We start from the raw sequence: 25866 nt of genomic DNA, 5'->3' as shown, positions 1-25866 counted from the left end.
TAAGTATTGTTTTAAATTTTACCAGCCTTCATTTAGAATATACTAATGCTCCAGAACCTAGGAATCATGTGTGGCATTTTCTGCACCCCACCCCCACCCTGACCTCCCTCCCTCCACCTGCCTAGTCATAGATGCATTGGGTTATAAATGCATCAAGTTATAAACATAACTGCTATTAGAATTATTTTATTAATTTTATGTCCTAAAACAGCTTTGGTGCTATGGGTATAATTTTATGTTTACCTGCATTAGCTTTCAACTTATGCAACTTTCTGTTATTACATGAATATATAAAAGTTTCCTAGGGAGCTAAAGAAGGAAGTAAGAAGGAAGAAATTTGGCTCTTGTGTAACCAGGGGCTTAACTACCTTTCTGGTTATCTACAGAAAAAATTAACTAGATATTTGCTAACATATTTCACGCTGCCTCGTGGGGACACAGCTTGTGAAAATCAGTGTTACATTCTATTTATCATAATATTTTTTTCTTGTACATGAACAAAAATGCGTTCTTTTTAAAATTTATATCACTCAGTTAATGTTCCTGCTATTTTGTGAATACTGAAAAATAATTCTGTAGAGGAATAATTAGGTCTGGGGGCATGTGGATTCTTTTTCCATTCTTACTCAGTCTCAGTGATATCAGGTAATTGATATGTTTTCTCTTGGACTCAGTTTTCTAACCTGCAATCTGTCCCAGCTCCGTAAGTCTGCAATTCCATTAGAGTAATTGTTTCCTAATGGACATATTCAAAAAAGATGACAGTATTGCAGTCATGTTTATGCTGGGTAGAGTGCCAAGATATGTAAATTCATTTACATCCCTTTTTATAAAGTGCGTTAAATATGGAAACAGTGTGGGGCAATGTATTTGTTATCTGTTGCTGTAAAGCAAATTACCACAAACTTAGAGGCTGGAAAAAACAAACATTTATTATCTCCCATTTTAAGTGGGTCAGGGTCTCACCTGCTTTGCATCTTACAGGCTGCATTAAAGGTGTCTTCTGGGCTGTGTTCTCATCTGGAGCTGGAGTTCCTCTTCCAAGCTCATTCAGGTTGTTGCCGCAATTCTGTTCTTTGTCACGGTAATACTGAGGCCCTCACCTCTTAGAGGTCTTCCCTTTTCATAGGCAACACACAGCACAGCAAGCAGGTGAGCATCTCTGCTGCTTCACGTCTCTCACTTCTAGACCCTCTTTTGAGAGGCTCACCCAGGATACCTCTCTTTGGGTTAAGTTTAAGTCACCTGATTGAAGACCACAAAATCCCTTCACATTGCTTCTCCATTAGTTCTCTTGTTTGCACCATGGAGGCCATAAGACTCATGTCACAGTGGTGTTGTAGGTGATATATGATGAGGTGATATATGCAAATAGTACCTCTTACAATTCCTGCCACCTTGTTGGTTCTCCATTGTGAATGGCCATGATTACTATTGCTCTTGTTATTATGAATTATATTACTTGACTTTTCCTCCTTCCATGGCAGGAAACTTTAATTGAATTGCTATAATTTTTCAGTTTTTATCTTGTTGGCTCAAACTATGTCAATAATTATTATACTACCCATAACATATGAGCTATTTCATTGCCTTTTCTTGATTTCAGATGTTAATCTAATTTTGCATTTAACTGTGACACATAAAAGTGAAAATCAGTTTTCTCTAGAAGTGGTCTTTCTTATTTTGGTTTCAGGGTTTTATGAAATGTCTCTAGAGTTTTAGATTTTCAGATGCTTTTCCTTTTGTTCATTTGCATTCCATGTTCTTCTTCTACATGTGTTACCTGTCCATTTTTGGCTTTTCTACTAGGATCTTTTGCCTTTCACTTGGAATGGGAAATGTTGCAAGCATGTGACTTGATATTTGTGCATTAGTCCCTGCTCACTAAGTAGAGATCTTGGTTTGATTTAACAGGAGCCCGTTGAGGAAGGTGCTGTTAGCATCTATTTCTCTATTTGACAGACAAGAATACAAAGCATAGACTTCTGTAGTGATTGGTTTGATGATGCATAGATTACAAATGATAATTTCCAGAAACAAGTTTTCTGCCCCCTAGATTTATGAAATTTTCTCCATTTTAAACGTTGGGTGGTTTAAATAAAGAAATCCAGACGTATTGCCTTTCTCTTTTCCTTGCTCTAGTTGGTATTGATGACCCATGTGCCTCATCTCCATTGGAGTTTCCTACACTGAGCCTCTATTATAGACTTTTGGGGAAGAAGACAAAATTGAAGCCTAGGGAACAAAGGAAACAAGAGAGTGAGAGAGACTGCAGGGATATATATATTTTTTGAGAGGTACATTAAGCAGTTTTCAGTCCTTCAGAAGTGGAATAAAGTAAAGGAACAAAGAATTGAATCTACTTCATCTGCTTCTCTTTAAATTAAAACCCTTCATTAAAGGATTCTAAAATAGTTTTTTTCTTTAACATTGGGCATTTTAGGAAGGTTTGACAGTCAATACAACATATTAATGTCTTCTACTTTTGGTAAATCGAGGTTGAACAACTTAATGAATACAACATATGTGGAGGTGTCCACAATCACCTCACCACCCCACCACACACACCCAGCTGTTAATATCTTCCCTGTGAAATGTTTGCGACTGTAATTGCTGCTCTGATTATATGTTGTGTGAACTTGAAGTACGTTATTATGTTGGGTGACTAATGGAATTTGGTGACAATGCACAGGAATTGGTGTTCTGGAAAAGAGTTGGTTTTTGAATTTTATTCTTTCCTGAGTTTGCAGTGCATTTCATGGCTCATCTACCTCACAGTGGGTTTGTGGCTGATGGATTGAAATCTTTCTGCTGAATAGTAAACATCAGAGATAATTTGGTCTTCCCTTTAGCTTTTCTCATCACTCATTCAAAATATCAAAAATAAATCCTTGATTACTGTTAATTCACTTTCATCCGTACTGACAAAGGGAGAAGGCACATCTGTCAAAACTTCAGTGGATAAATGGGGAACGGTTCCTCTGAGTGTGGTCTCCAAGCTTTGTAGGCGGGCATTGTGTGCCTTGGAAATAAAGGGGAATATTAGTTCATTCTTGTTTTACTGGTCAAGGTAGCCCGCAGGCCTTTGGACACTCCAACCCTCTTTCCATTGTTGGATGGGTTTAGAGGTGAGAGAGAACCAGTTTCCTTCTTTCACTTTTCTAAGGATGTCTCTAATGTTATTAAGTATAAAATAAAGGTTATCTAGTATAACATTTTCAGCAAACAAACTAATGTCAGTCATTGCTTAAATTTGTGAACAGAGACATTTGCTTGTATAGGGTGAAATTTAATGCTAAGAACACTTATTAGAATTGGTCTTGATGCCATCTGTCATTCAGTAGTTTTTCTTCAATTAAACTGAACTGAAGCCTAGATTATTAACCACTAGGCATGCGTTTGCATTCAGTAGGTAAATATTTTTATTTGACACTTTCCTGTATAAAGGAATGACAGTTGTAGATTCTTCCTAGAACGTACTATAACATATTAAGTAATGTATAATTTTATCAATCATAGTCACCTAAAAAGCCTTATAATAACAACCGCATGAATGAGTGTATATTAGAGCTTGTCAAAGTGTGTTCTATGGACCAGCAGCATCCACAGCACCTGAGAGCTTATGAGAGATGCAGAGTCTCAAGTCTATCCCAGTCCTGCTGAACCAGAAACAGATGGATGGCACCCAGCCAGTCTGTGTTTTAAGCTTTCCAGGTGACTCTAATGCAGGCTAAGGTTTGAGAGCCACTGAAAAGTGTTATCATACTCATTTTATAGATGATACAGTTGATGCTTGGTATGGGACAATGATTGGTTGAATACATAACCAGTTAATTTTAGGGCCCTTCTTCGAACCCATGGGGGGACCTTCCTACTTAAATGTCATGTGACCTCCCTCTCTTAAAGAAATGAGTAAAGGAATAGTGAATTCCATAAAGCCGGAAATCAGTATCTCTTCAATGAACCGAGAAAGGGACCATTTCACTGCTTTCTAGTAATGAAAGTGAGTTGTTCAAACTATTTACTTGAGAAAATTAACCTAGAAAAAGTTTTAATGACACAAACAATGTTTTTGTGGTCCTGTGCATTGGGTTCCACATTTTCTTTTTATTGGAGGAGACAGAATGGGCTATCGTTAAACCCCAGAGGGGAGGCTATTGCATGTTAATAGAAGTGGGAGATACTATTTTAATCATTGCTTTCTACTCCAGTGAGTCCATGGACAGCTTTTCCACCTGGGTCTTTCCCATGCCACATTACCCACGTTAATAGTGCCCTGCGGTGGTTTTTCTGCACACACAATTTTACACGCAAGCGAAAGAAGTTTCTTAGTCGCTGTGGTATCGGAATGAATCCCCAGGGCAGCTGTTGTTAAGTACCTCTCTGTGACTTGGGGAATGAATGTTTCCTCTTGAGTTGAGAGTAGAAAACAGTGTTCATTATCTGTAATGTAAAAGTCTATATAATGACTCCTGCTAAGATCTAGTTCTTTGTGAACTCAATTTGGGTTTTGTGTGTATAAACAAATAAGTGAAATTTAAGTCTATTGTTTCCTCAACTGGGAGGAACTTCTTTGAAAAGAAAATGTGGCTATAAAATTAGGTGCATGTATTATGTGTGTGTGTCTGATTTCTATCCTGCATATATGTAAAACATCATGTAACATATATGGAAAACTGTACTACACATAAATGTCAGTGTCTTATGGATAAAGAGGACACACGTGTAATGCCTACCGTGTCCAGAAGTGTTTGTGATAACTCTCCATGAACCCCTGTTGTGTATCTCGAGTGACTTGCAGTTTCCTGCACACAGTTCCTGCCTCTGTGCATTTGCACCTACTGTTTCCTCTTCCTATAACTCTCCTCCCCCTCAAAACCACAGAATTGTAAGGCTGGCAAACTGTTTCTCATCCTTGTGTATTAGCTGAAAAGATGTCATAGCCCACATCTGCAGTATACTTTGAAATGTCTCCTTTAGAGTATAATAATTGGCTTTGTGAAGGAGCTGCTCAAAACAGTTGTCTGTTTTCTATTTTGGTGTCATTCCTCTGTACCAAGCGTGTACCTGACATGTTGCAGCATTTGATAAATAATACTCCAGGGAATTGATGACTGGCATTTCCACTTGGATAAACCCCTCAAACCAACATCTCCAAAATGCATCATCATTTTGTCCATACTTCCAAGTCCCAGTTTGGAATATGGAAACCCTCGGGCTATCCATGTCTTCTGTCTTCCCTTTAGGCAATTCTTCCTCCATATTATGGTTCTCATCTGTCTTCCAGTTACCTACCTAATGAAGGTAGCTTCATTTGGTCTCCTGTCTCTCAAATGTCCACTTGGTTCTGGTTTTCTGGATGAAGCTTCTTCAAGCCTGGTTCTCTTCTTGTGTCTCTCCTTCCAACACAAGTTTTGATAGTCTTACTGTGGAGATAAGAAGCCCAGACCAGATATTCCAACTCCTCAAGTCTGAGGACTTTATTATGCATTTCCCTAAGTGAGGCATTGAGCCCTGCATTGATGCCATTCTTTTCTAGCACTCATGAGGTGACCTTCAGTATTGTGGATGGTATGGCCTTAGGGGAACTTTGGCACCAGTTGTTCTGTCCTGCAAGATCTTTGCTGGGTGGCTCCCTGTCACACCCCAGAGTTTGGGAGGATTTCCAGAGTCACACTTGGCAAGGAATGGGTCGAGGGATTTGCTAAAATGAGGAAAAGCAAACTTAGACAGCTAGGGTGAGGAAAAGAGAAGAAGGCACTGTTTCTTGACTGCCTTCACAGAGAAGGTATGCGGGAGCCAGGTGTTGTTGGACCTGCTGTGTGGTTGTTGTGCATCCCAGCAGACAGACTCTACCTCCCCCATGACTGTTATACTGTACTCATGAGATCAACCTTAGGTGCAAGAAATGAATCAGGCCATTTTGCATAGAACATTTGGAATTGGTGGCGGCTGTTTGAAGGAATTGTCTGAGAACCCCAGCTACGAGAACTTGGGGACATTAAGACCTATGAGAAATTACACCCACTCCTATCCAGAGAGTCTGAGTAGCTGAATAATGATGTAGTGCCTCCTACAAGGAGAAGGGGATAGGATGGCTACATCCAACTCTTTTGTTATCAGCATGGGTTGGATGGATGGCTGGAGTCACTTTAAGATGACTGTTCGTTGCAGTACAGTTCCATCTCACTGATGTAGGGTCTACTGTATAACTCGGTGATGTGGGTGTCACAAACCTCATGGCTCAGTGTTCTAAGATGGACTCTCAGGGTTTCCATCCTTTTGCCTGTATCCCTTTCCGGTATCATCTCCCATGACTTTTCTTCATATGTTCTGTGCCCCAGGAATGGAACAATGAATGTTGCCCATGAGAATCCCTTCCCACAGTGCCATTACATCTTCCCTGTGCTCTTTCTTCCTCCTGGATGCCCCTCTATCCCTGTCCTCCTCCCTACCCGCAATGTTCTCCATCTCTAAACATCTAAAGGCTGTGAATACCTCAAGGCTCTGCCCAAAACTCTAGTCCTTTCTCATCTGGATTTGCCAATGTTATGCCTTCCAACTCCTCTTCTCCATGCTCAATGACTCTTCCAAGGACTTTTCTCTGGGACCCTGGGGGAACAACTTTCTTTTCTCTTTTGACCCCCATAGCAGTTAACTTTAAAGTTGGCATGAGCACATTCTCCCATGTCTTATGTATATACACTTCTTTACTCCCCTGTTTGATGGCAGGTCCATCCAGAGGCGCTATCATATTGTATGTATCTTGTATCCTAGAGTAACTTGCATTTTATAGGTGTTCAGTAATATATCATGAATAAATGAAAAGATCGGGGCATAAGATAGGTGTGCTAAAGGCTGGGGAGGGGGTAGGTAGGTGAGGCAGATTTATCTCTTTCCCTTGGCCAGGTGAGCTGATGGGAACCTCTTCCACCCCTCTTCCCCAAAACCCCATGCCATTCACATATCCTCACACTAAGACTGACTCTCAGGATTATTTTTTCAACTACAGGACAGGAAGGCCCAGTTCATCATGACTTAGGAATGGCTCATAGTATAGACTGGAGCCCCTAACCATGCCCATTATACTTTCAAAATGTCTTAGAACATACAGTAAACCGAACAGTTAGCAGTTAGCTATCTTGCTGTTTCCATTCCAATTCCACTGGTAAACGATGTGAGAGAAAAAAAATATCCTAACTGCAGAGAAATCTCCAGGCAGATCCCAAGAGAACATTATTTTTTAAAAAGTGATGTCAATGATATAAAACAAAGAAAAGAGATCTGTGTGGATGCTTAACAATTTCCCATTTTTGCCTTCCAGGAGACGGAGCTGTTAGATCTCAGCCTTGTCAAGGATGCCAGATGTGGGAAGCATGCCAAAGCTCCCAAGGTAGGAAGTGGAGCCTTGTGCCCACACCAGATGTTGCTTTGAGTGTTTCGCTGTGTCATGGTATCAATTAATTGCCCCAACTAAAAGTTTCTCTGTTGTCGATGTTGTAAAACACAATAAAACAGCCAGTCCTTCCAGAAGCCTCTATGCCTTAAACATTCCCACTTTTGTTAAAAGAAGGTAACAGGGAGTAAATATATAGGCAGTTGGACATGGGGGCTTGCTGTCTGTGCTCTAATTTTAGTTTTGTTTGAAAAATATATCACAATGCTAGAGATGCTGGGTAATTCTCAATAGTTAAGATGTGCTTGAAATTACTTGAAACCTTCCTTGAACCTCCTATTCATACATGAACTAACCTTTAGACATGATGAATAATTATAGTATAATTAGAATAATTAGAATTGTAGTTCTGATACTTTGCAACTGCCATAATTCCATCCATGAAGCCAAAGGCTCTGAAGTTCTTCTATAAATGTCACTAGTGAAGATCTGCAGAACTTTGGGATTGGATCGGTTGTGTGGCCCATCAATTCATTTTCGCTTGAAAAACTTACTGCAGACATATTCAAAGCAGTGTTTGCAGTTTATTTATTTTTTGAAGATTGTTTAAAAATGTTGAATAAAGAACATACATACATTTTTTTTAACTTAGATTCTCTGGTGGAGTCTAGTAACAGAGTGTGTTGACTTGTCATGAAAGTGGGAAACTACTCCTTATTGTATTTAAATCTTAGTATTCTAAATACTTCCTTTCTAGCAAAGATAATATTGTCAAATAGGGAAGTACAGGTGCCATTCAGGAACTCCTGCCTCTTACCATAATTGATATAAAACTAGCGATTTTCTATTTGAGTATCTGCCTGCAACTGTTGTTTTATTCTTTAAAAGTCAAAATACTTTCCTTGACATTAAAAATGATCTGTTGCTGTGGAGAGGCAGAAAGAGAAAAAAAATCACCTAGAATGATTATTCTTCAGATATGTAACAGTGCAATAGTTGTTGGCAAATTCTGCCATGGAAAAACACCCAAATACTGCCTTTACTGCTGTAGGAGTTAAGCCCATCGATAGGAAAATGTGAAAAATGAAAAGATAGAAAAATCCGAATTACTTCGCAAAGTTTTCTCTAAGTGTTTTCATGGGCAAAGTCTTTTATTTGCCTTCACCTCTTTGTAATATAATAGAATTGCAGTTGTTTGGTCTTTTAATTTTGCAGCAAGCATGTCATTATTAATGCTTCACTGGTGATTCAGAATTGTTCAGTTTTTAGTGTGGGAAAGAAATTTTCTTCTTCTTTCCCCCAAAGCGTTCCAGCCAAGTTTCACGGGAGCCTGTTAGTTCCAAGAACTTTATTGATAGCATAGTCATAAAGTTTGCCTTTTTTTAAAAATTTTATTTATTTATTTGAGAGAGAGAGAATGAGAGAGAGAGAGCATGAGGGGGGGAGGGTCAGAGGGAGAAGCAGGTTCCCTGCCGAGCAGGGAGCCTGATGTGGGACTCGATCCCGGGACTCCAGGACCATGACCTGAGCCGAAGGCAGTCGCTTAACCAACTGAGCCACCCAGGCGCCCTAAAGTTTGCCTTTTAATGCAAGTGTATTGACCTAACTTGAAATTTCATGATCAATATTGGTTAAAACTGCTGCCTACACGCTGTCAGACCCCCTTTGTCTGCAAGCATCAGAGGCCAAGTCAGCTCTGGGGCTTCTGTCTCTCTCCTTCATTGCAGGACCCAGCCTGCTTATCAGTTCAGTGTTTCATTTATGGATGCCATGGGATACATGTCTATTGAATGATGATAAAGGAACAGAACCAGGGTCTGTTCTGTGCTCAGCTGATAAACCACTATTAGATCCTAAAATACTTTTCTTAAGGACAGACGTGTGCACTCAGAATACTCTGGCTTTTACCGTTTTTGTTTTTGTTTTTTTCCACCAAAGATTGCTTTCTCTGTGGATTATCAATGTTCTTGGCTTTTTTCCTTTCCGTTCCTTGCTGGTGTTCAAGAACTTCAGTTGACTTTCGTATTTTAAAAAACTGGGTTCTGTTGCATCAGGCGTCCTCATGGGCAACATGGTGATCATAATAATGACAACAATAACAGTAATTATAATAATAATAATAAGAAGAAGAAGAATGAATGGGCACTTCATATCATTGCCATAAGGACTGAATGAAAATTCATTAGCAAATCTTTAGCAGAGGAGTTCTCAAATTTGACTGCTGTGGAATCACCTGGAGAGCTTTAAAAACCGATGATGCCTGTTTCCTACCCCCAAAGATTCTAGTGTTCCAAGTGTAGTGTAGATTTTTGAAAAGGGCTTTTGAAAAGAAGATTTGCAGCAAAATCTGAGCACCGCTGCCTTAACTTATCACTGCTATTTAATAAGCACTTGCTAAATATTAGCCAGTGTTATTGGTGTTATTGTTATCTTTGTATTTATTATTATTAAAAATTTCCATCAGATTCACAGGAAGTCAGTTTTTAGTTCTCTTAATGTGGAAAAGTTTATGTTGTAAACAGAGATTGGGGGACGGGCTTGGCCAAAAGGGGCTTTGTGGTTTGACACGCACGAAAGAAGGTGATATTACTATCAGTTTAAAAGTCTTTCAGTTACAAAAGAAAATCCCAGCTCAAACTGGATAAATAAAAAAAAAAATTATTAGAAATGATTGGAATGCAGGGCGCCTGGGTGGCTCAGTTGGTTAAGCGACTGCCTTCGGCTCAGGTCATGATCCTGGAGTCCCGGGATCGAGTCCCGCATCGGGCTCCCTGCTCGGCAGGGAGTCTGCTTCTCCCTCTGACCCTCCTCCCTCTCCTGCTCTCTGTCTCTCATTCTTTCTCTCTCAAATAAATAAATAAAATCTTAAAAAAAAAAAAAAGAAATGATTGGAATGCATTGAAAATGCCAATGGAAGTGTAGGGTCCAGGTGAAGGCTCGTACACCTCCTCAAAAACTGTCACCAGGGAATATGTATTTCTTTCTCTTGCCAGTCTGGCTTCCAAGGTTCTGGAAGCGGTTTTTCTTCCATCCTCAGGATCCCATTTGTGGCCATCCTCTGCTTGCAGCTCCAGGCTTCCCCAAGTAGCAGCAGTTGGATAGGGGAATCAAAAGAGAGATCAGCTTCCTGAATATAACCACCTTGTAGAAGGAGGCGAATGGCCCCGGGGGCGGGGATGGGGTAGGGGTGGGGATAAGTAAGAGGAGACCATTGTGTTGGCTTGAATAAAAGCAGCAGGACCCAGAGCATAAGATTAAAAAGTGTCAAGATAATCACTATGGAGTGAGAGAAGCATGGAAACTCCGGATGGGTGGGCAATGTAACATGAAGACAGATTGAGTGGAAGACATTCTGGGGGCTTTATAGACCGTAAAGGAAGGAAGAACATGTGTGGAGCAGATATTATTTATCAAAATACTCAGGCACCCCCTGCAAATATTTATCTGTGTATTGGTATTATTTTTGTTTTTCACAGCATCTCATTACATAAAAATTCACGATCTAGCTGAAGATGAACTGTTTCCTATGCCTGCTGTGATTGGAAATAACATTTATAAGAAATGGAAGATCTTCTATGTGTTGCCCATTAACGAATTTTAAATGTCGACTCCCAACACAGTATATGAAATTCCAGATTGGCTTTTCTGTATGCAGCCTTTGTTCTAGTTATCAGTTTCAAAATTTCTCACTGGAGAGAAATTGGAAGATTTTTATCCACATGTAAAAAAGTAAAAGAGAAAAAAAATCTTATCCTTTGAAATCTAAAAGGTGTTTATGTTTCCTTCTTCGCTCTCTCTCTGCCTCCCTCCCAGGCTTATAAAGGGCACATAGAGGCAAAGTGCTATGGGATATGCATCTTGCATGTGCTAAGTACACATATTCTCTTGGTCTTCATTTCAAAATGAGCTTTACTTTTGGGCACCTGGGTGGCTCAGTTGGTTAAGCGACTGCCTTCGGCTCAGGTCATGATCCTGGAGTCCCGGGATCGAGTCCCGCATCGGGCTCCCTGCTCGGCAGGGAGCCTGCTTCTCTCTCTGACCCTCCCCCCTCTCATGCTCACTCTCTCTCTCTCATTCTCTCTCTCTCCAATAGGTAAATAGAATCTTTAAGAAAAAAATTTAAAAAAATGAGCTTTACTTTTAAAAAGAGGGTTTATCACTGTGGTTTCTGATCTATTAGTGGTGGTTCCTCACCCAAGCAGATCAATTTCGTGGCTCATGTACAGCATTAATAAAATGAAATAGATCTGACTAGAATGAAAAATATCAGCATCTTATGCAGAGCAAGTTGTTTTGTGAAACTTCTTTTGTGCATGTGAATGTATGTTCTGGATCCCAACACGAGTGTATTTTTTTTACTATGGGCCACATCAGAAAGTTTTCAAAAAATGCTACTGAAAAGATAGTTTCTCAAATAATACATTATATGTTTAAAAAAAAAAAAAAGAAGAAGATAGCAGGAAGGGAAAAATGAAGGGGGGGAAATCGGAGGGGGAGACGAACCATGAGAGACTTTGGACTCTGAGAAACAAACTGAGGGTTCTAGAGGGGAGGGGGGTGGGGGGATGGGTTAGCCTGGTGATGGGTATTAAAGAGGGCACATATTGAATGGAGCACTGGGTGTTATACGCAAACAATGAATCATGGAACACTACATCAAAAACTAATGATGTAATGTATGGTGATTAACATAATAAAATAAGAAAAAGAATAAACACACACACAAAAGACAGTTTCTTTATCCTCAGGATTCTTAGGGCATATTCCATCTGTAGGTGTACTGAAAAGTAGACGAAGATGTGGGTTTGGATGCCAGTTCTGCCAGTAACACGTTTTTGTCTGTCCTTCTACTTTCTCATCTATGAAATGGGGCCGGGGGGGGGCACAGGATTTTAGGTGTGTAAGTTGGGTTAACCCTTGATTCCAATTTTTAAAATGAGAAGTTGTGGCACCTGGGTGGCTCAGTCGGTTAAGCATCCGACTCTTGGTTTCAGCTCAGGTCACTATCTCAGGGTCCTGGGATCCTGCCCCGTGTTGGGCTCTGTTCTCAGTGGGGAGTCTGCTGGAGATTCTCTCCCTCTGCCCCTCGCTGACTTGTGCTCTCTATCTCTCTCAAATAAATAAATAAATAAATAAATAAATAAATAAATAAATGACTGTTTAAAAAAAAAATGAGAAGTTAATCAAGCCAAGGCACACCATCTTACAGATTATAAACCTAATGTTGAGAAGTTTGCATGCCCTAAAACTATTTACCTTGGTTGTAGAAAATCAGATGAATTTAGTAAAAAAAATCAGGTCACATTCTAACCAAGGTAAGGTGCAATGCAAACAAAAATAAAAGAAAAGAAGAAAGATTTATGTGAAATTTTGCACATGGCTTCTTGAAAGCAATTGTAGCATTGCTTTGGACTCCATAGAGACCCTGTGATTATGGAAGCTGTTCCAGGTTTCCAACATGAAAACTGTTGCTGACATTCACTTTCAATAATACTTGTAGCAATACCATTGAAAAATATTTCTATCATCTTATTTTCAAATTGTGTATCGTCCAAAGAAAACTGCTCCACGTACTTAGCTGACAATTAACCAACTCATTCTATTGATAAAGTACAGTTTATTTCAGATGTGTAATGTTAATTGGAATACAAGTTCCTCGTATATATCTAGAGTACAGTAATTCTGTGTGGCTTATAGTATCATTAGAATCATGTAAGATAGATTACAGTAAAATGAAATTTTAAAAATTGATCAGCTTTTGTTTTTCTAATCCCTAAATAAAAATGATGGCTTCTAAAGTCTTTAAATGTGGATTTGTAAAGCAATATACACCACAGTGTCTAGCCGTACAAGCAGACTCCAGCATCTCACTGGGTGGGGGAAACAGGTAACAGATAAGTCCCACTGAGACACCCAAAGCAGGGCAGAGACCGTTGACAATGAGTGGTAGAGACCATTGACCATGAGTGGTAGAGTACTTGCTGCTTTCCAGAGTCATAATGGAGTAAGTTCTATTGACAAGATGAGGTGATATGAACGGAGAGACATTAATTAAGAAACGAAGCAGCATTCCGGGCAGAGGGCAGAGCAAGAGCAAAGGCCCTGAAGTGGGAACATGCTTGATATATTTGAGGAGTAGCGAAGAAGCCAGTTGGTTACAGTAGAGTGCAAGACAGAAAGGATGATAAAGGCCGGGAAGTAGCCAAGGGCATATTATTTTGGCCTTGTAAACCATGCTAATGACTGTGGTTTTTTCTTCTGAGAGACCTAAGAAGGGATCTGAAAGTTCTGAGCAGAGTAGTGATAAGATCTGATTTTGCTTTTAAAAACATCACTGACCACTCACTGCATGGAGTGTAGACCATAGCAAAGAAAGGAAGAAAAAGGAAGAAGAAGGGACGCCAACCAAATGGCTATTGCAAATATCCGGGGCAGTGTTGATAATGATTTTGACTGAGAGGTGTAGAGCTAATGGGAAAAAAAAAAGTCAGAATCTGAATTGGAAGGTAGCACCACAGAATTTGTGAATGCATTGGATGTGAGGTATGAAAAAAGGAATCAAGAACAATGCTTAGTGTTTTGACCTGGGAAAGTGGAAGAATTGAGTTGCCATGTCCTAAGTTGGGGAGGAAGAAACACATTTAATCAGAAAAACTCAGAGTTGGGTTTTTTGGATAGTTAAAGTTTGAGGTGCCTATTTGACTTCTATCTGATGATGGCCTATTTGGATATACTGGTGTTCAGGGGCAAGGTTGGCCATGGAGTTGTAAGTGAATATTTAAATCTCAAAACTAAGTGAGGTCTCTTATGGAATATACGTATAGAAGGAAAAGGACTGATAACCTGAGCCCTGGGACCTCCAGCATTTAAACTTCGAAAAGATGAAAAAGAGCCAGGAAAGAGATTGAGAATGGTATATACCCAAGAGAATTGAAAGCAGAGGCTTCAGGGTGGCCGGGTGGCTCAGTTGGTTGAGCGACTGCCTTCGGCTCAGGCCATGATCCTGGAGTCCGGGGATCGAGTCCCACATCGGGCTCCCTGCTTGGCAGAGAGTCTGCTTCTCCCTCTGACCCTACCTCCTCTTGGGCTCTCTCTTTCAAATAAATAAATAAAATCTTAAAAAAAAAAAAAGAAAAAAGAAAAAAGAAAGCAGATGCTTCAAACAGATATTTGTACACCAGTGTTCACAGTGACATTATTCAAAATAGCCAAAAGGTGAAGACAACCAACATATCAAATGCTAGATGAATGGATATACAAAATATGGTACACATAAACACAAACACACACATGCCACACACCACCCACCCACACACATACACACAATGGATAATTATTCAACCTTAAAAAGAAATGAAATTCTGACACAGGCTCTAACATGGATAAACTTTGAAGACATTATGTTAAGTGAAATAAGCCAGACACAAAAGGACACATATTATAGGATTCCACTTATATGAGGTAACTAGAGTAGGCAAATCCATAGAGCCAGAAAGTAGAATGGCAGTTTCCAGGGACTGGGAGGAGAGAAGAGGAGAATGGGAAGTTATTATTTAATGGGTACAGAGTTTCAGTTTGACAAAATTAAAAAGTTCTGGAGATGAATGGTGGTTAATGGTTGCATAACACAACAATGAATATTACCTAATGTCAGTAACCTGTATACTTGAAAATCATTAAGATGGTAAAGTTAATGGTATACATATTTTACCACAATAAAAAAAAAAAAAGGAAAAGACAGAAGAAGCAATCAGTGAGGAGGGAGAAGAATCAGAAGAGAGTATTTTCTGGATATCTAAAAAAGTATTTCAAGAAGGAGGGAGTAGTCATCTAGGTAAAATGGTGGAATTTCCGTCTAGCTTTTTTTCTCACTTTTGTACACTTTTAATTTTATTGAAGATACCATTTTATATATGCTTTAATTTTTCCCCTATATCCACAGCATTTCCTGCTAATATCCAAAATAGGCTATTTATTTAAGGGTTGTCAAATCCCAAATAGCTCATCATAGGATCTGGATGCCAATATATAAATCTCATAATGAGCTGTTATTTGGATGTTCTACAACAGTGGTTTCAATGAATCATCCATGAGGCTGGAGTTGAAATGAGTGTTTTATTTATTGTCCCCCTTTGCTGATTATAAGCTATTTTCCTGACTTTGTAAAGATTCCACCATTGTGTGAAGCCACAGTCATAAAAATGTGATGCAGAAATTTGAAGTTGAGGGAAGAAGAAAACCCTTTATACAACAAAATAAAGGTTTCTTTCTTTTTCTCTCAATCGCCAAGGAGCTCTAACTTTGACCCATGTTCTTGGTTCCACCTATTTCTTAATTTACCTGACATGTTGCAAGAGTTTTTGTTTGTTTGTTGTCATCCTGTTTCCATAAAAGTATTTATTTACATCTTTACTAAATGGAGAAAAGTAGAGCTTAAAATTTCACAGAATTATCTCTGTGTGTGTAATGATTTTAACAGCAAGTCACATTTACCTCCAGATGTAAATTATATGGCATGGTTCCTTTCTTATGTTCATTAAATTCCATAGATGTCAGTGGTTTGGTTTCCTTGGAAACAAAAACCTTTATATAACTAGTCAGAGATTTGGTAGCAGAAATATCAGGATGCTGAGGGAGGTATAGGTATCTATTTGCATTAAAACGCTTCTGCCTCTTCCATCTGCCCCTCATCTTCATGGTCATTCAATAGTGAACAAGGGAAGATTTTAAAAGCTACCATTAAAGTATAGAATATCTTTTCTAATGGTTAAAAGCTTTTTACTTCTTTTCAAGCAATCACAGAGAGGCTAAGTCTTTTCTGGGATGTTGGTGTAAATTCCCAAATTTGAGAAGAGTATGTCTCTTATCAAGAATTGAATTTGAGCAGTATATATGTATATCCATCTGTGAAGTACAGCTAACTAAACATGTGTGTGGCTGAATAAAGATTCTATATTTTTTATAATAGCAAGTGTCTTAGGACCCTGCTGCCGAAGAGTTCATGAGGTCCCTGAAGGGTTATGGAGAGGGAATGGGGGACCACAGTTCTGCCCAGAGGTAATAGCAGGCCAAGGGCATGGCAGCCATGAACATTCTCATTTTGCTTAGAGAGGACCCCTTGTTGAAGACAGGATTAGTAACATGAGTTATCTAAACCTCAGGTATTTTCAGAAGGCTGTGACTCATTTTGCCATTGCTCCTACCTGGTATAATTTCAATCTAAACCCAATTTGTTCTACATGTGATGGTATAGAGTTGCATTTTGAAAATGTTTCTCAATTTTAGTTCTTACAAATGCAATGATACGCCATCTTGTGGATATATCTGATATTTATTTCATAAATTAATTCTGCATTGTGAACCGCCCTCTAAAGGGTTTTTAATTTTGGGTTCTAATGTAGAGATATAAGTAGTACTTGGGGAGCTTTTAAAATCTTGATGTGCAGGTCACACCCAGATCAATTAAATCAAAATGTCTGGTGTGGGTCTCGAGCACCAATGTTTTCTTTAGAGTTCCCCAGAGATTCCTGTGTTTAGCAAAGTTTTGAGAACCATTACTCCAAGGGAAAAGCACCAGTTTAAATGGATAGTTTCTTTTTTTTTTAAATAGGGATTTTGTGCAGTAAGGTATTGAGAATTTTCCTACAGTATTTGCTTGTCAAAAAGACTGGTTTTTAGTACAGTTTCCCTTGAACTTGATTGGGTTTAGTTAACAAAATGCGTCATGGTGTTTGTATTAATCTCCTCCCACTGCCTTAACAAAATACCACAGACTAGGTGGCTTAAAATAACAGAAATTTATTTCCTCACAGTTCTGGAGACTAGAACGGATCAAGGTAACAGCAAGGTTATTTTCTTCTGTGATCCGTCATCTTGGCTTCTGGATAGCTGGCTTCCTTCTTTGTCCTCACATGGTCTTGTCTGTACTGATCAATGTCCTAATTTCCTCTTGTTTTAAGGACAGCAGTGGTATTGGATTAGGGCCTATCCTCACAGCTTCATTTTAACTTAATTACCTCTTTAAAGACCTTAGCCCCCCGAATACAGTCACATTCTGAAATACTGGAGATTAGGACTTCAACATATGAATTTTGTGGGGACACAATTCAGTTTATGATACTATTTCCTTATTACATTATAAAACCAAGTTTATAATTTCCTTCTTTATAGGGAGTGGTACTGTAGGATTATTTCAAAAGTGATCTAATATAAATAGATTTTTTTTCTTTATAATCATAAGATTGTCAAAGTGGATAAAATGGGTAGTGGGAATCATTTCAGAAATAGGCTTTATGGCTTTTAAAAAGTGCCTTTATTTCAGAATATGTTGTTTTTTCTTATTACTAGCACATTTGTGCTCATTTTTTCATACATCAGACCACCCAACAAGTGTCCTTGTGCATTGTGAATGCTTAATAACTTGTAGTCATTAAGTTCATACGCCCTGAGGTCAGATGGCCAAGACTCAAAGCCAATAACTAGCTGTAACTCAGCTAGTTCTTCTGCATCTCTGAGACTTAGTTCCCCACCTGAATTTATGGAAATAATCTCCATGTTTAACTTATCTGGTTGCTGCAAGGACTCAGTGATAAAAATGCATATAAAACAATACAACTTTCACATCTGTTGTATACCTCGCATACATTTTAGCCATCATCAGAGTGAATTTTAGTAAGAAATAAAATGTATCACTGATGCTCATGTGATATATTGTAGTAGCAAAAGCAAGATAGAGTTACCAATTTACAGCGAAATTCCATGCTCTACTATGGATCGCTTCAGAATGAGAGATTTATACTTTGTAGTTCTGGTATTTATACTTACCCATGAAAATCTATTTTTTATATATTAACTGTACAAAAATGAAGTTGAAGCATATTTAGCTTTGCAGCCAAACACCTGCCCACAGAGGGCCATCGGTAATCCATTGCACTAAGACTTACTGTTCTTTTTTTAAAACTATCTGGATTTGCAAGCAGTTAAATAGATTTTCCCAACCATCAAAATAATTTTAGAGCAATTTGCTTTCAGTTAAGAACGTGTTGACATATTTCTCTGCCTTACAAAGCCATGGCAGCAAAATCTGAAATGTATTTTGAAATGGAAGAACAAGGTTTGGGGTCAAAGAGACCCAGATTCAAATCCCAGTGCACATATTAACTGAGAGATCCTGGGAAGATTTCTTAGTTTCTTGGTGCAATGATAATTCCTGCTGGCTAGGGTTGTCTCGTGAGTTGGATTATGGTTTGTAACTAGACCCAAATTTTAATGTTGGACACTTTGGGAGGTCACTCACGGCTACTTAACTATCTGCCTTTGGTTCATTCACTTTTCAATTTCTACTTCTTAGCACTCAGTGAGTCTGATAGATAATTAAGCATTTATATAACTTAAATTGTTTTCTTTTTGAAGATCAGGTTCTAAAGTAAGTTGGCACACAATTTGACACCTGGCCCAACAGCAGAAAAAACTGGAATGTGATTTGACACATGACGTAACAGGAGAAAAATTCTGCAGAAGGGGAGGTAATATTTATGGAGTTATTGACACAATTAAGAAACATACATACCTGAAATGGCTTTCTCAGCCATAAAGTGTGATATCATGATATTGGTTTGTGAGGCTGCTCAGTGGAGTGGAAGGAACTTAAGAGTATGTGCTAGTTTCTTCTGAGAATTTTGCTTTTATCATCTTTGAATGGGAAATGGTTGAAAATTATTACATTTATTCGGTTTACCATAAAAACGTGAAATCCTACATGGCAGACTTTGGGTATGATATCTGACACAAAGTGGGTATGTTCAGGGACAAAAGAATACTCTCGCCATAGTTGTTTTTTTTTTTTCTCTTTTCTGAATGTGAACACAACATTCTTAGCAGTCTAAAACGTGAAATTTCAAGTACCTGAAGAAATAGTGTTGATCTTACATAAAAAGTGGCAATTAAAAGGCAAAATAATGTAGTAAAATATTTGCTACTTTACCCATATTTTTTAATGACAGAAATGAAATTTTCTAAGACTGCTGAGATTAATGTCTATAGCAATTTCGAGGTGATGGATTAACCAAACTAAGCAAAATTATTTGTTTGTGTTTAGTTGTGAAACAGGATCATTAGTTCTCACAGATCAGAATTCACCTTTCAGCTTCACTCACCAAGACATTTTCTCTGTGCCTCTTGGTCCTTCATCATCCAGATGTTTCTTGACATTTTAATTTGTATCCAGGAATTACCGATTTCAGGTTAGGACCAGTGGTGCTGGAAGAATTTGTTGATCACTGTTAACCATAAATGGGTGTAACCCTGTGACGAGTCACTTTATTTCCTCTCAGGGACAGAGAATACTCTAAAAAACGGTAACAGCATTTCTCCAAGTGAATTCATTGGAATACTAACAGGTGTAATGAGATAAAACTCTTGTCTGGTCAAATATGTTTGGAAGATGCTAGGTTTTTTGTTGTTGTTGTTGTTACAGAACTTCTCAGAGACTGATGTGTTGGACATGGATTAGGGCCATTTTCCATTCTTTTTTTGACAATGGACCTCTTTGTCAAGCATCTCACAGGATTAATGTTCTGCTGAATCTCTTTGGTAAATGTTTCTACAGTCAGTTCTCATGAAGTTTATCACACTCCATATTGGGACTGGAACACCAGCTTAAGAGCGATGCTTATTCCCACAATAGTGCCAATATCTAATTAAAGATATTTAAAGACCAAGTTCTTGGGTGATCTAAACCAGAAAGGTCTTTCTTTACGTGAAGATCCCTTGATAATATACAGCTGAGTTTTATCTTGTGCTCCATTGTGGATTGTTATTAATTTTAAACTGTATTAGTGTTGGTCTTACTTTGTCTTTTCTTCCTAATTTATACATTGGCTTTGACAAAAAGCCATCAGCATTGGCAATATATCATTCAAAATACGAGAATTTAATTTGTTTCTACAGTAGCTGGAATGTATTTTGGCATTTAGGCCAGCTTAATGCATGGTGCACCACTATAGTGGAATTCCAAGTCGACTGATAATTCTTTCAGGAGACCAGTTTCCTATCACTTTACATGTTTGCACTTGTGTAAAATTGATGCCACTTGGCTCTCTTGAAAGAATCGTAAGTTAAGATATAGCTTGAGTTGAGGTTAAATTAAAGGTGGTTAGAAGTTAGTTGGGGAGCAATAATTTTCAAAAGCCATAGCTTCTTCCTGGTTCCCTGTAGAGAAGCATTCCCATGAGTTGACTTAATACCTTGGAAGTGAAGTATTTAGCTCTGTCGCCTCAACGTGGAAGGGATAGCAGTGGTTAAGAGGCTCTACCAATGTTATCTGTGTGGCTACAGTCAATCACTTCATTTCCTCATGTCTTGATGGCCTCATCCATACAATGAAGTTCAGAATACTATTTCTTAGGGTTTTTATGAGGATAAAAGACCATAATGTTTCATAGTCTTGGCTCTGTGTGTGGTAGCTATTGTTATTTCTGAAACTAGAAGTCATGAATTCCTACCTTTAATATACTTGCAGGTGGGGTCATTATCTGACAAATTAGACACATTGCTACATCAGCCATAGTCATAATTTTTTCTCTTATATTATGTAGCCTTCTCACTCTCTAGCTAAATTTTCATTTTCAATTATATCTTGAATGGCATTTTTTTTTAAAAGCTGCGCTCATCATTCATATTTCAAAAATACTAAGATGATGTTTAAATTTTACATTAAACATTTCCTTACTAGGATTTGCAATATCTGCTTAAAAATTACTTGCCAGACATAATTTTTCTTTTTATAAATGTTAAATAAAAATTAAATTTCACTCTCTTTACTTGAAGTTAAATAAATAAGTCATTTGGTATCTGTATATGAATTACATTCACTTTCATTTTTATGGTAACTTAGTGTGAATTTAATGAGAGTTAAAAAAGAAGTTTTATGTGTTGGGACACATACAGATGATCTGGGAAATTAACTATTGACTTGATTACTTTTGCCATAGGTAAATCTCTGCTATTGAAACTAAAGGTTAGTGAGAGAGATTTATTTTATCTTGGGGGACTCTGAAAATATAGTTCTATAATAATCAATTCCATTCATGCAATTTTGTTTGAATATTAAAGATTATTAAAAGGCATTAGCTACATATTTTTATTTACATATGTGAATACCAAATGAAAATTTAAATAAAATTAATTTAAGATCTTATATTAGTTCTGTCCCACATAGAGCTAGGAATGTGGAATAGCTGAATAATGCAAATAAAATTTGTGTTTACATAGTTTTAAAGTCAATGCTTCAAATAAATTAGTGCATAATATTGAAAAAGAGTAGATCTTAGAATGTCTAAAATAAAAATAGATATTTTATATGAGGTAGTAGTTGATAAAACCTTTGGAAAGTATATTGAATAAATTGTATAAGTAACAGCAACTGGACTTGATGTTTAATTTTATAGCTAGCTGCTCAAAATTTCATGGTTCCAGTTGATAAATCGTAAGTCAAATAATTTACTTGAAGGATACTGTGGAGCATTTGAAATACTGTAGAAGTGTGACTACAGCCCTTATTCTTACCATTTTTTTTTTCCAAAAAACGAAGTAAATTATTATTCTAGTGTGTAAATTACAAAAAAAAAAAGTCATCATAGATCGATTCTCTGCTCCGTCAATATTTTCCCCCTGATACTTAACTGTTGTATTACATTGTTCACATTATTTAAGTAAATTCTTAGAAATATTCCAAGGAACTAGAAATTCACCAAGCTTCTTTTAATCATGTCCCTAAATGTTCTGCTTATAATTTACCAATATTCATGCTCAATTCAAGATGAATTGAGAAACCATGAAGTTGTAAAAGAAAATTAATATATGGAGCTGAATCATGCCTTGCCTTTGTGAACTGAGCTAGTTTCTCTGGCAACAAGATGTTAGACAATAAATCATGCATCTAAAACCATATAGTTGCTGAGGCAGAGGGGAGCAAGAAGTTCAGGAGTGTCATCTGTCTGTGTTGATGGCATCTTTGCCACAATTAATAAGGTGTGGCATGGTTAATTCAAGGGCAGAAATTCAGACTGTGGTGAATCCCAGCCCATTCAAAATATTTCTTTTTAATCCTGACAAAACATACTGCTTTAATAGCATTAGTTGGTATTAGTTGCATGCGGCAAAAATTTCACACACTATTAATTCTAGCACTACATTGGAACACTAGAATTATGCGTCTTTGGCTCCAAATAAATCCTTTTGGTTGTGTGACTGAGAAGAGGAAACCAATTATTTGGGGGGCCAGTCTTGAATTATTGCCTTCATAAAGGCTCGGTCACCAAAAATGGGAGGGTGGCACAAAGAGCAGTTTAAGAACAAGGTGGGGAGAGTGATGCAAAGGTATTCTGTCATTAATGTTGGCAACATCTGACGCTACTATAAAAAATGTGTTTGAAAAAATTGGAGACGAAATAAATCGCCTTAGAGCTTGGATAATTCCAAATATATAAAAGAAAAATCCCAGCCATGTGTTTATCTCCAAAAAGATCAGTGTTCATCAGTGCATTTGCATACATGTCATATTAAAGTTCACATGCTATCTTAAGTATGCCATGATGTTAAATATTTTTCATATTTATCAGTTTATGGCAGAGGAATAATCCATTGATTTGAAATTATATTAACTATTTACCATCCATTTACTGTAGAATAGTGACACAATTCCCATTTTATGTTTGCTATTGTAAGGAACCCTGAAGCAAGTATCTGTCTTCATTTACCAGTTTTTTTCTTTGTTGTTATTTCCTTAAATTATAGTCCTAGCTGTGGTTTTACCTGTCCAAATACTTTCGATTTAATCCATTGTTACAGGGTTCTTCCTCATTTTCTCTTCTTCCATGTAGCTATTTCTTTTTTCTCATAGTGGCAATTCTGTTTCCTTACTACATTAATACATGTACTGCTTTGTTACAGCCTACACAAAATAATTCCAAAATAAAAATACTAGTGTCACTAATAACACTCCACTTAGTGAAAACTCAGCCTTTCTTTGCAGGTCTCTTTATTTCTTAGAACATTTCTCAATCAGAATATAAGTTCCAAATGTATTAAAATTATTTTCTGTAGCGCTATATGAATTTGCTATACTATTGGATTCTTTTATTTATAGCTATATTCAGTTTGAGAGATTACTGTTCTTCATCTTTTTTATGAAATTTACTTTTTAAAAAAGATTTTATATATTTATTTGAGAGGGAGAGACAGAGATAGCGAAAGAGATAGCGAGAGAGAGCACAAGCAGGGAGGAGAGGGAGAAGCAGGCTCCCCGCTGAGCAGGGAGCCAGACAGGGGCTCAATCCCAGGACCCCGCGATCATGACCTGAGCTGAAGGCAGATGCTCAACTGACTGAGCCACCCAGGTGCCCCTTAAACTTATATTTTGAAAATGTAAAATATTTACATAGTTCAAAATCCAAAATTATATATGTAAGAATACTCAGAGAAGGCTCATTCCCATCCATATCCCTTTCACCCATTCCTACCCGCTTTCTAGTTATTTCCTTTCTGTGTTTCTGTTTGCAAAAATAAGGACACACACACACACACACACACACAGAGCTATCCAGTCCCCTCATCTCATCTTTTCCCAATGATCTGAGATGCCACTTTTTCAAAATATATATCAAACATCCCTATCTTTCTTACACAAAACGTAGCATTCTATCTCGATGCTCTTACAGCTTGCCTTTTTCACTTAGCATAACCTCAAAACCACTCCATATTGGTCCTGAGGATCTTTTTCATTCTTCTATACAGTGGCGCATTATTTCCCTGCATGGGGTACTGTACTTTGTTCAGTCAATCTCTTATGTTCAGCAAGCATGTAGGCGGTTTCCAATATTTTGCTGTTTCGTATGAGGCAGAATTTAAAAAACAAAACTTTATGCAAGCCTTGCCTATTGTGCAGAGATCCAATTTTAGGGTACACTCTGAGGATTGTTTATTTTGCTAATTTCTCTTTTGTTGTGATCATTTTCTATGCCCCCTGCAATAGATAAGATGATATTGGTCCCCACACCCCCAGCCTCACCATATAGTGGATTGTCAAGTTTTTTTTTTATTTTGTCAATTTGGTAAGAAATGCTATTAATATAGTTTTAATGTTCATTTCTCTTACTATGCATGAAATTAAGCATCCTTTCATAGTTTAAGAGAATATATATATTTTCTTTATATAATATATATATTATATTAGATATATAATGCTTTTTTCTACAACTTTCTACTCTTGTATTTTGCATCTTTTTCTATCTAGTATTTGGTCTTTTTTCCCCTTAACATTTTTAGAGCTTTTTAGGAGAATTAGTTCTTTATCTGTCACTGAGGTGCAAAAATGTTCTCCTGGTTTGTTTTTTGCCTTTTGAATTTCCTTAGTGCTCTTTGCCATGGACGCTTTTGTTTGTATTTTTATGTAGTCAACGTATTAATATTTTCTTTGATTGCTTTTGGATTTTGAGTCACAGAAAGTCTTTTTTCCATATCTAGTTTATCAAGAAATTCACCCACAGTTTTTCTCAAGTATGGTTTTATGATCATCTGGGATTTTTTATGTTGTGTGTTGTGAGGTATGGGTCTCATTTTATCTTTTTCTTACTTGATAGCCTTTTGTTACAACACTATTTTTTTGAAGTCCGTCTTTTGTCCTAATCTGTATCTAGGTGTTCCAATATCATTTATTTAAAATCCAATTGCACATGTTTTCAACGTGCTGCTATCCAATTGTGCCAACACCTTTTATTTAAAAAGTCCATCTATTGCACAATTTATTTAAAAGTCCAGGTTTTGTCCTAGTGGGTTGAAATGCCACCTTTTTCATATACAATCTTTCCCTATGTACGTAGGTCTATTTCTGGACTATTTATTCTATTTCATTGTTCAGTCTGACTACTAACATCTATTAGAATACTTTAAATTCAAGTTCTATTAAGAAAAATGAATTCCAGAATAACAGAAAAAAAACCAGGGATTATAATTTGTTATTAACCCATTAGCTCTACCAAATTTTTATCTCAATACTATTCTTTCTTTTCCTCTTAATAACCACCACCCCCCCATGGAAAAATTTATGTTTTCCTTAGGCATTTTTTGGTGTGCCATTTTCTGATTTTACAAAAGTGTAATTTTTTAAAATTTCATTTTTAAAAAATCCTAGAAAATAGTAAACAGAATCATTATCAGTTAAGCAACTGACATTATCTTATAAATTTAATCACAAGGCTCAGGAAATAAAATAAGAGAACACTTGTGGTTATTCTGTCTTATAAATTTGATTCTTAGAAATCTTTGCCATCATCGAGTTGTTCATTCTGTAATTTCTGAGCACATTTCATGTAAAAATAACTCCTGTGCATTATTCATGTTAACAGGCCCTTTAAATAGCCATAAAACACGTGGGAGCAGATTAATGTAAAACACGTGGGAGCAGATTAATG

The 25866-nt window shown here is 37.4% G+C and overlaps 1 protein-coding gene across 4 annotated transcripts in view; it reads left to right on the top strand.

The window, feature by feature from the left end:
- PLCB1 (phospholipase C beta 1) overlaps positions 1 to 25866 on the top strand; it is a 681734-nt gene that overhangs the window by 218044 nt on the left and 437824 nt on the right. For all 4 annotated transcript variants that reach the window (XM_035005857.1, XM_035005858.1, XM_035005860.1 and 1 more), the window contains exon 3: positions 7325 to 7393. In XM_035005857.1, coding sequence (XP_034861748.1) covers positions 7325 to 7393 — 69 coding nt within the window. The remainder of the gene's footprint in view (positions 1 to 7324; positions 7394 to 25866) is intronic.

Source organism: Mirounga leonina, unplaced genomic scaffold, assembly GCF_011800145.1.
Source record: "Mirounga leonina isolate KUSES-001 unplaced genomic scaffold, KU_Mleo_1.0 Mir_150, whole genome shotgun sequence".
Classification (NCBI taxonomy): Eukaryota; Metazoa; Chordata; class Mammalia; order Carnivora; family Phocidae; genus Mirounga; species Mirounga leonina.
This window is presented reverse-complemented; position numbering and strand designations above follow the sequence as displayed.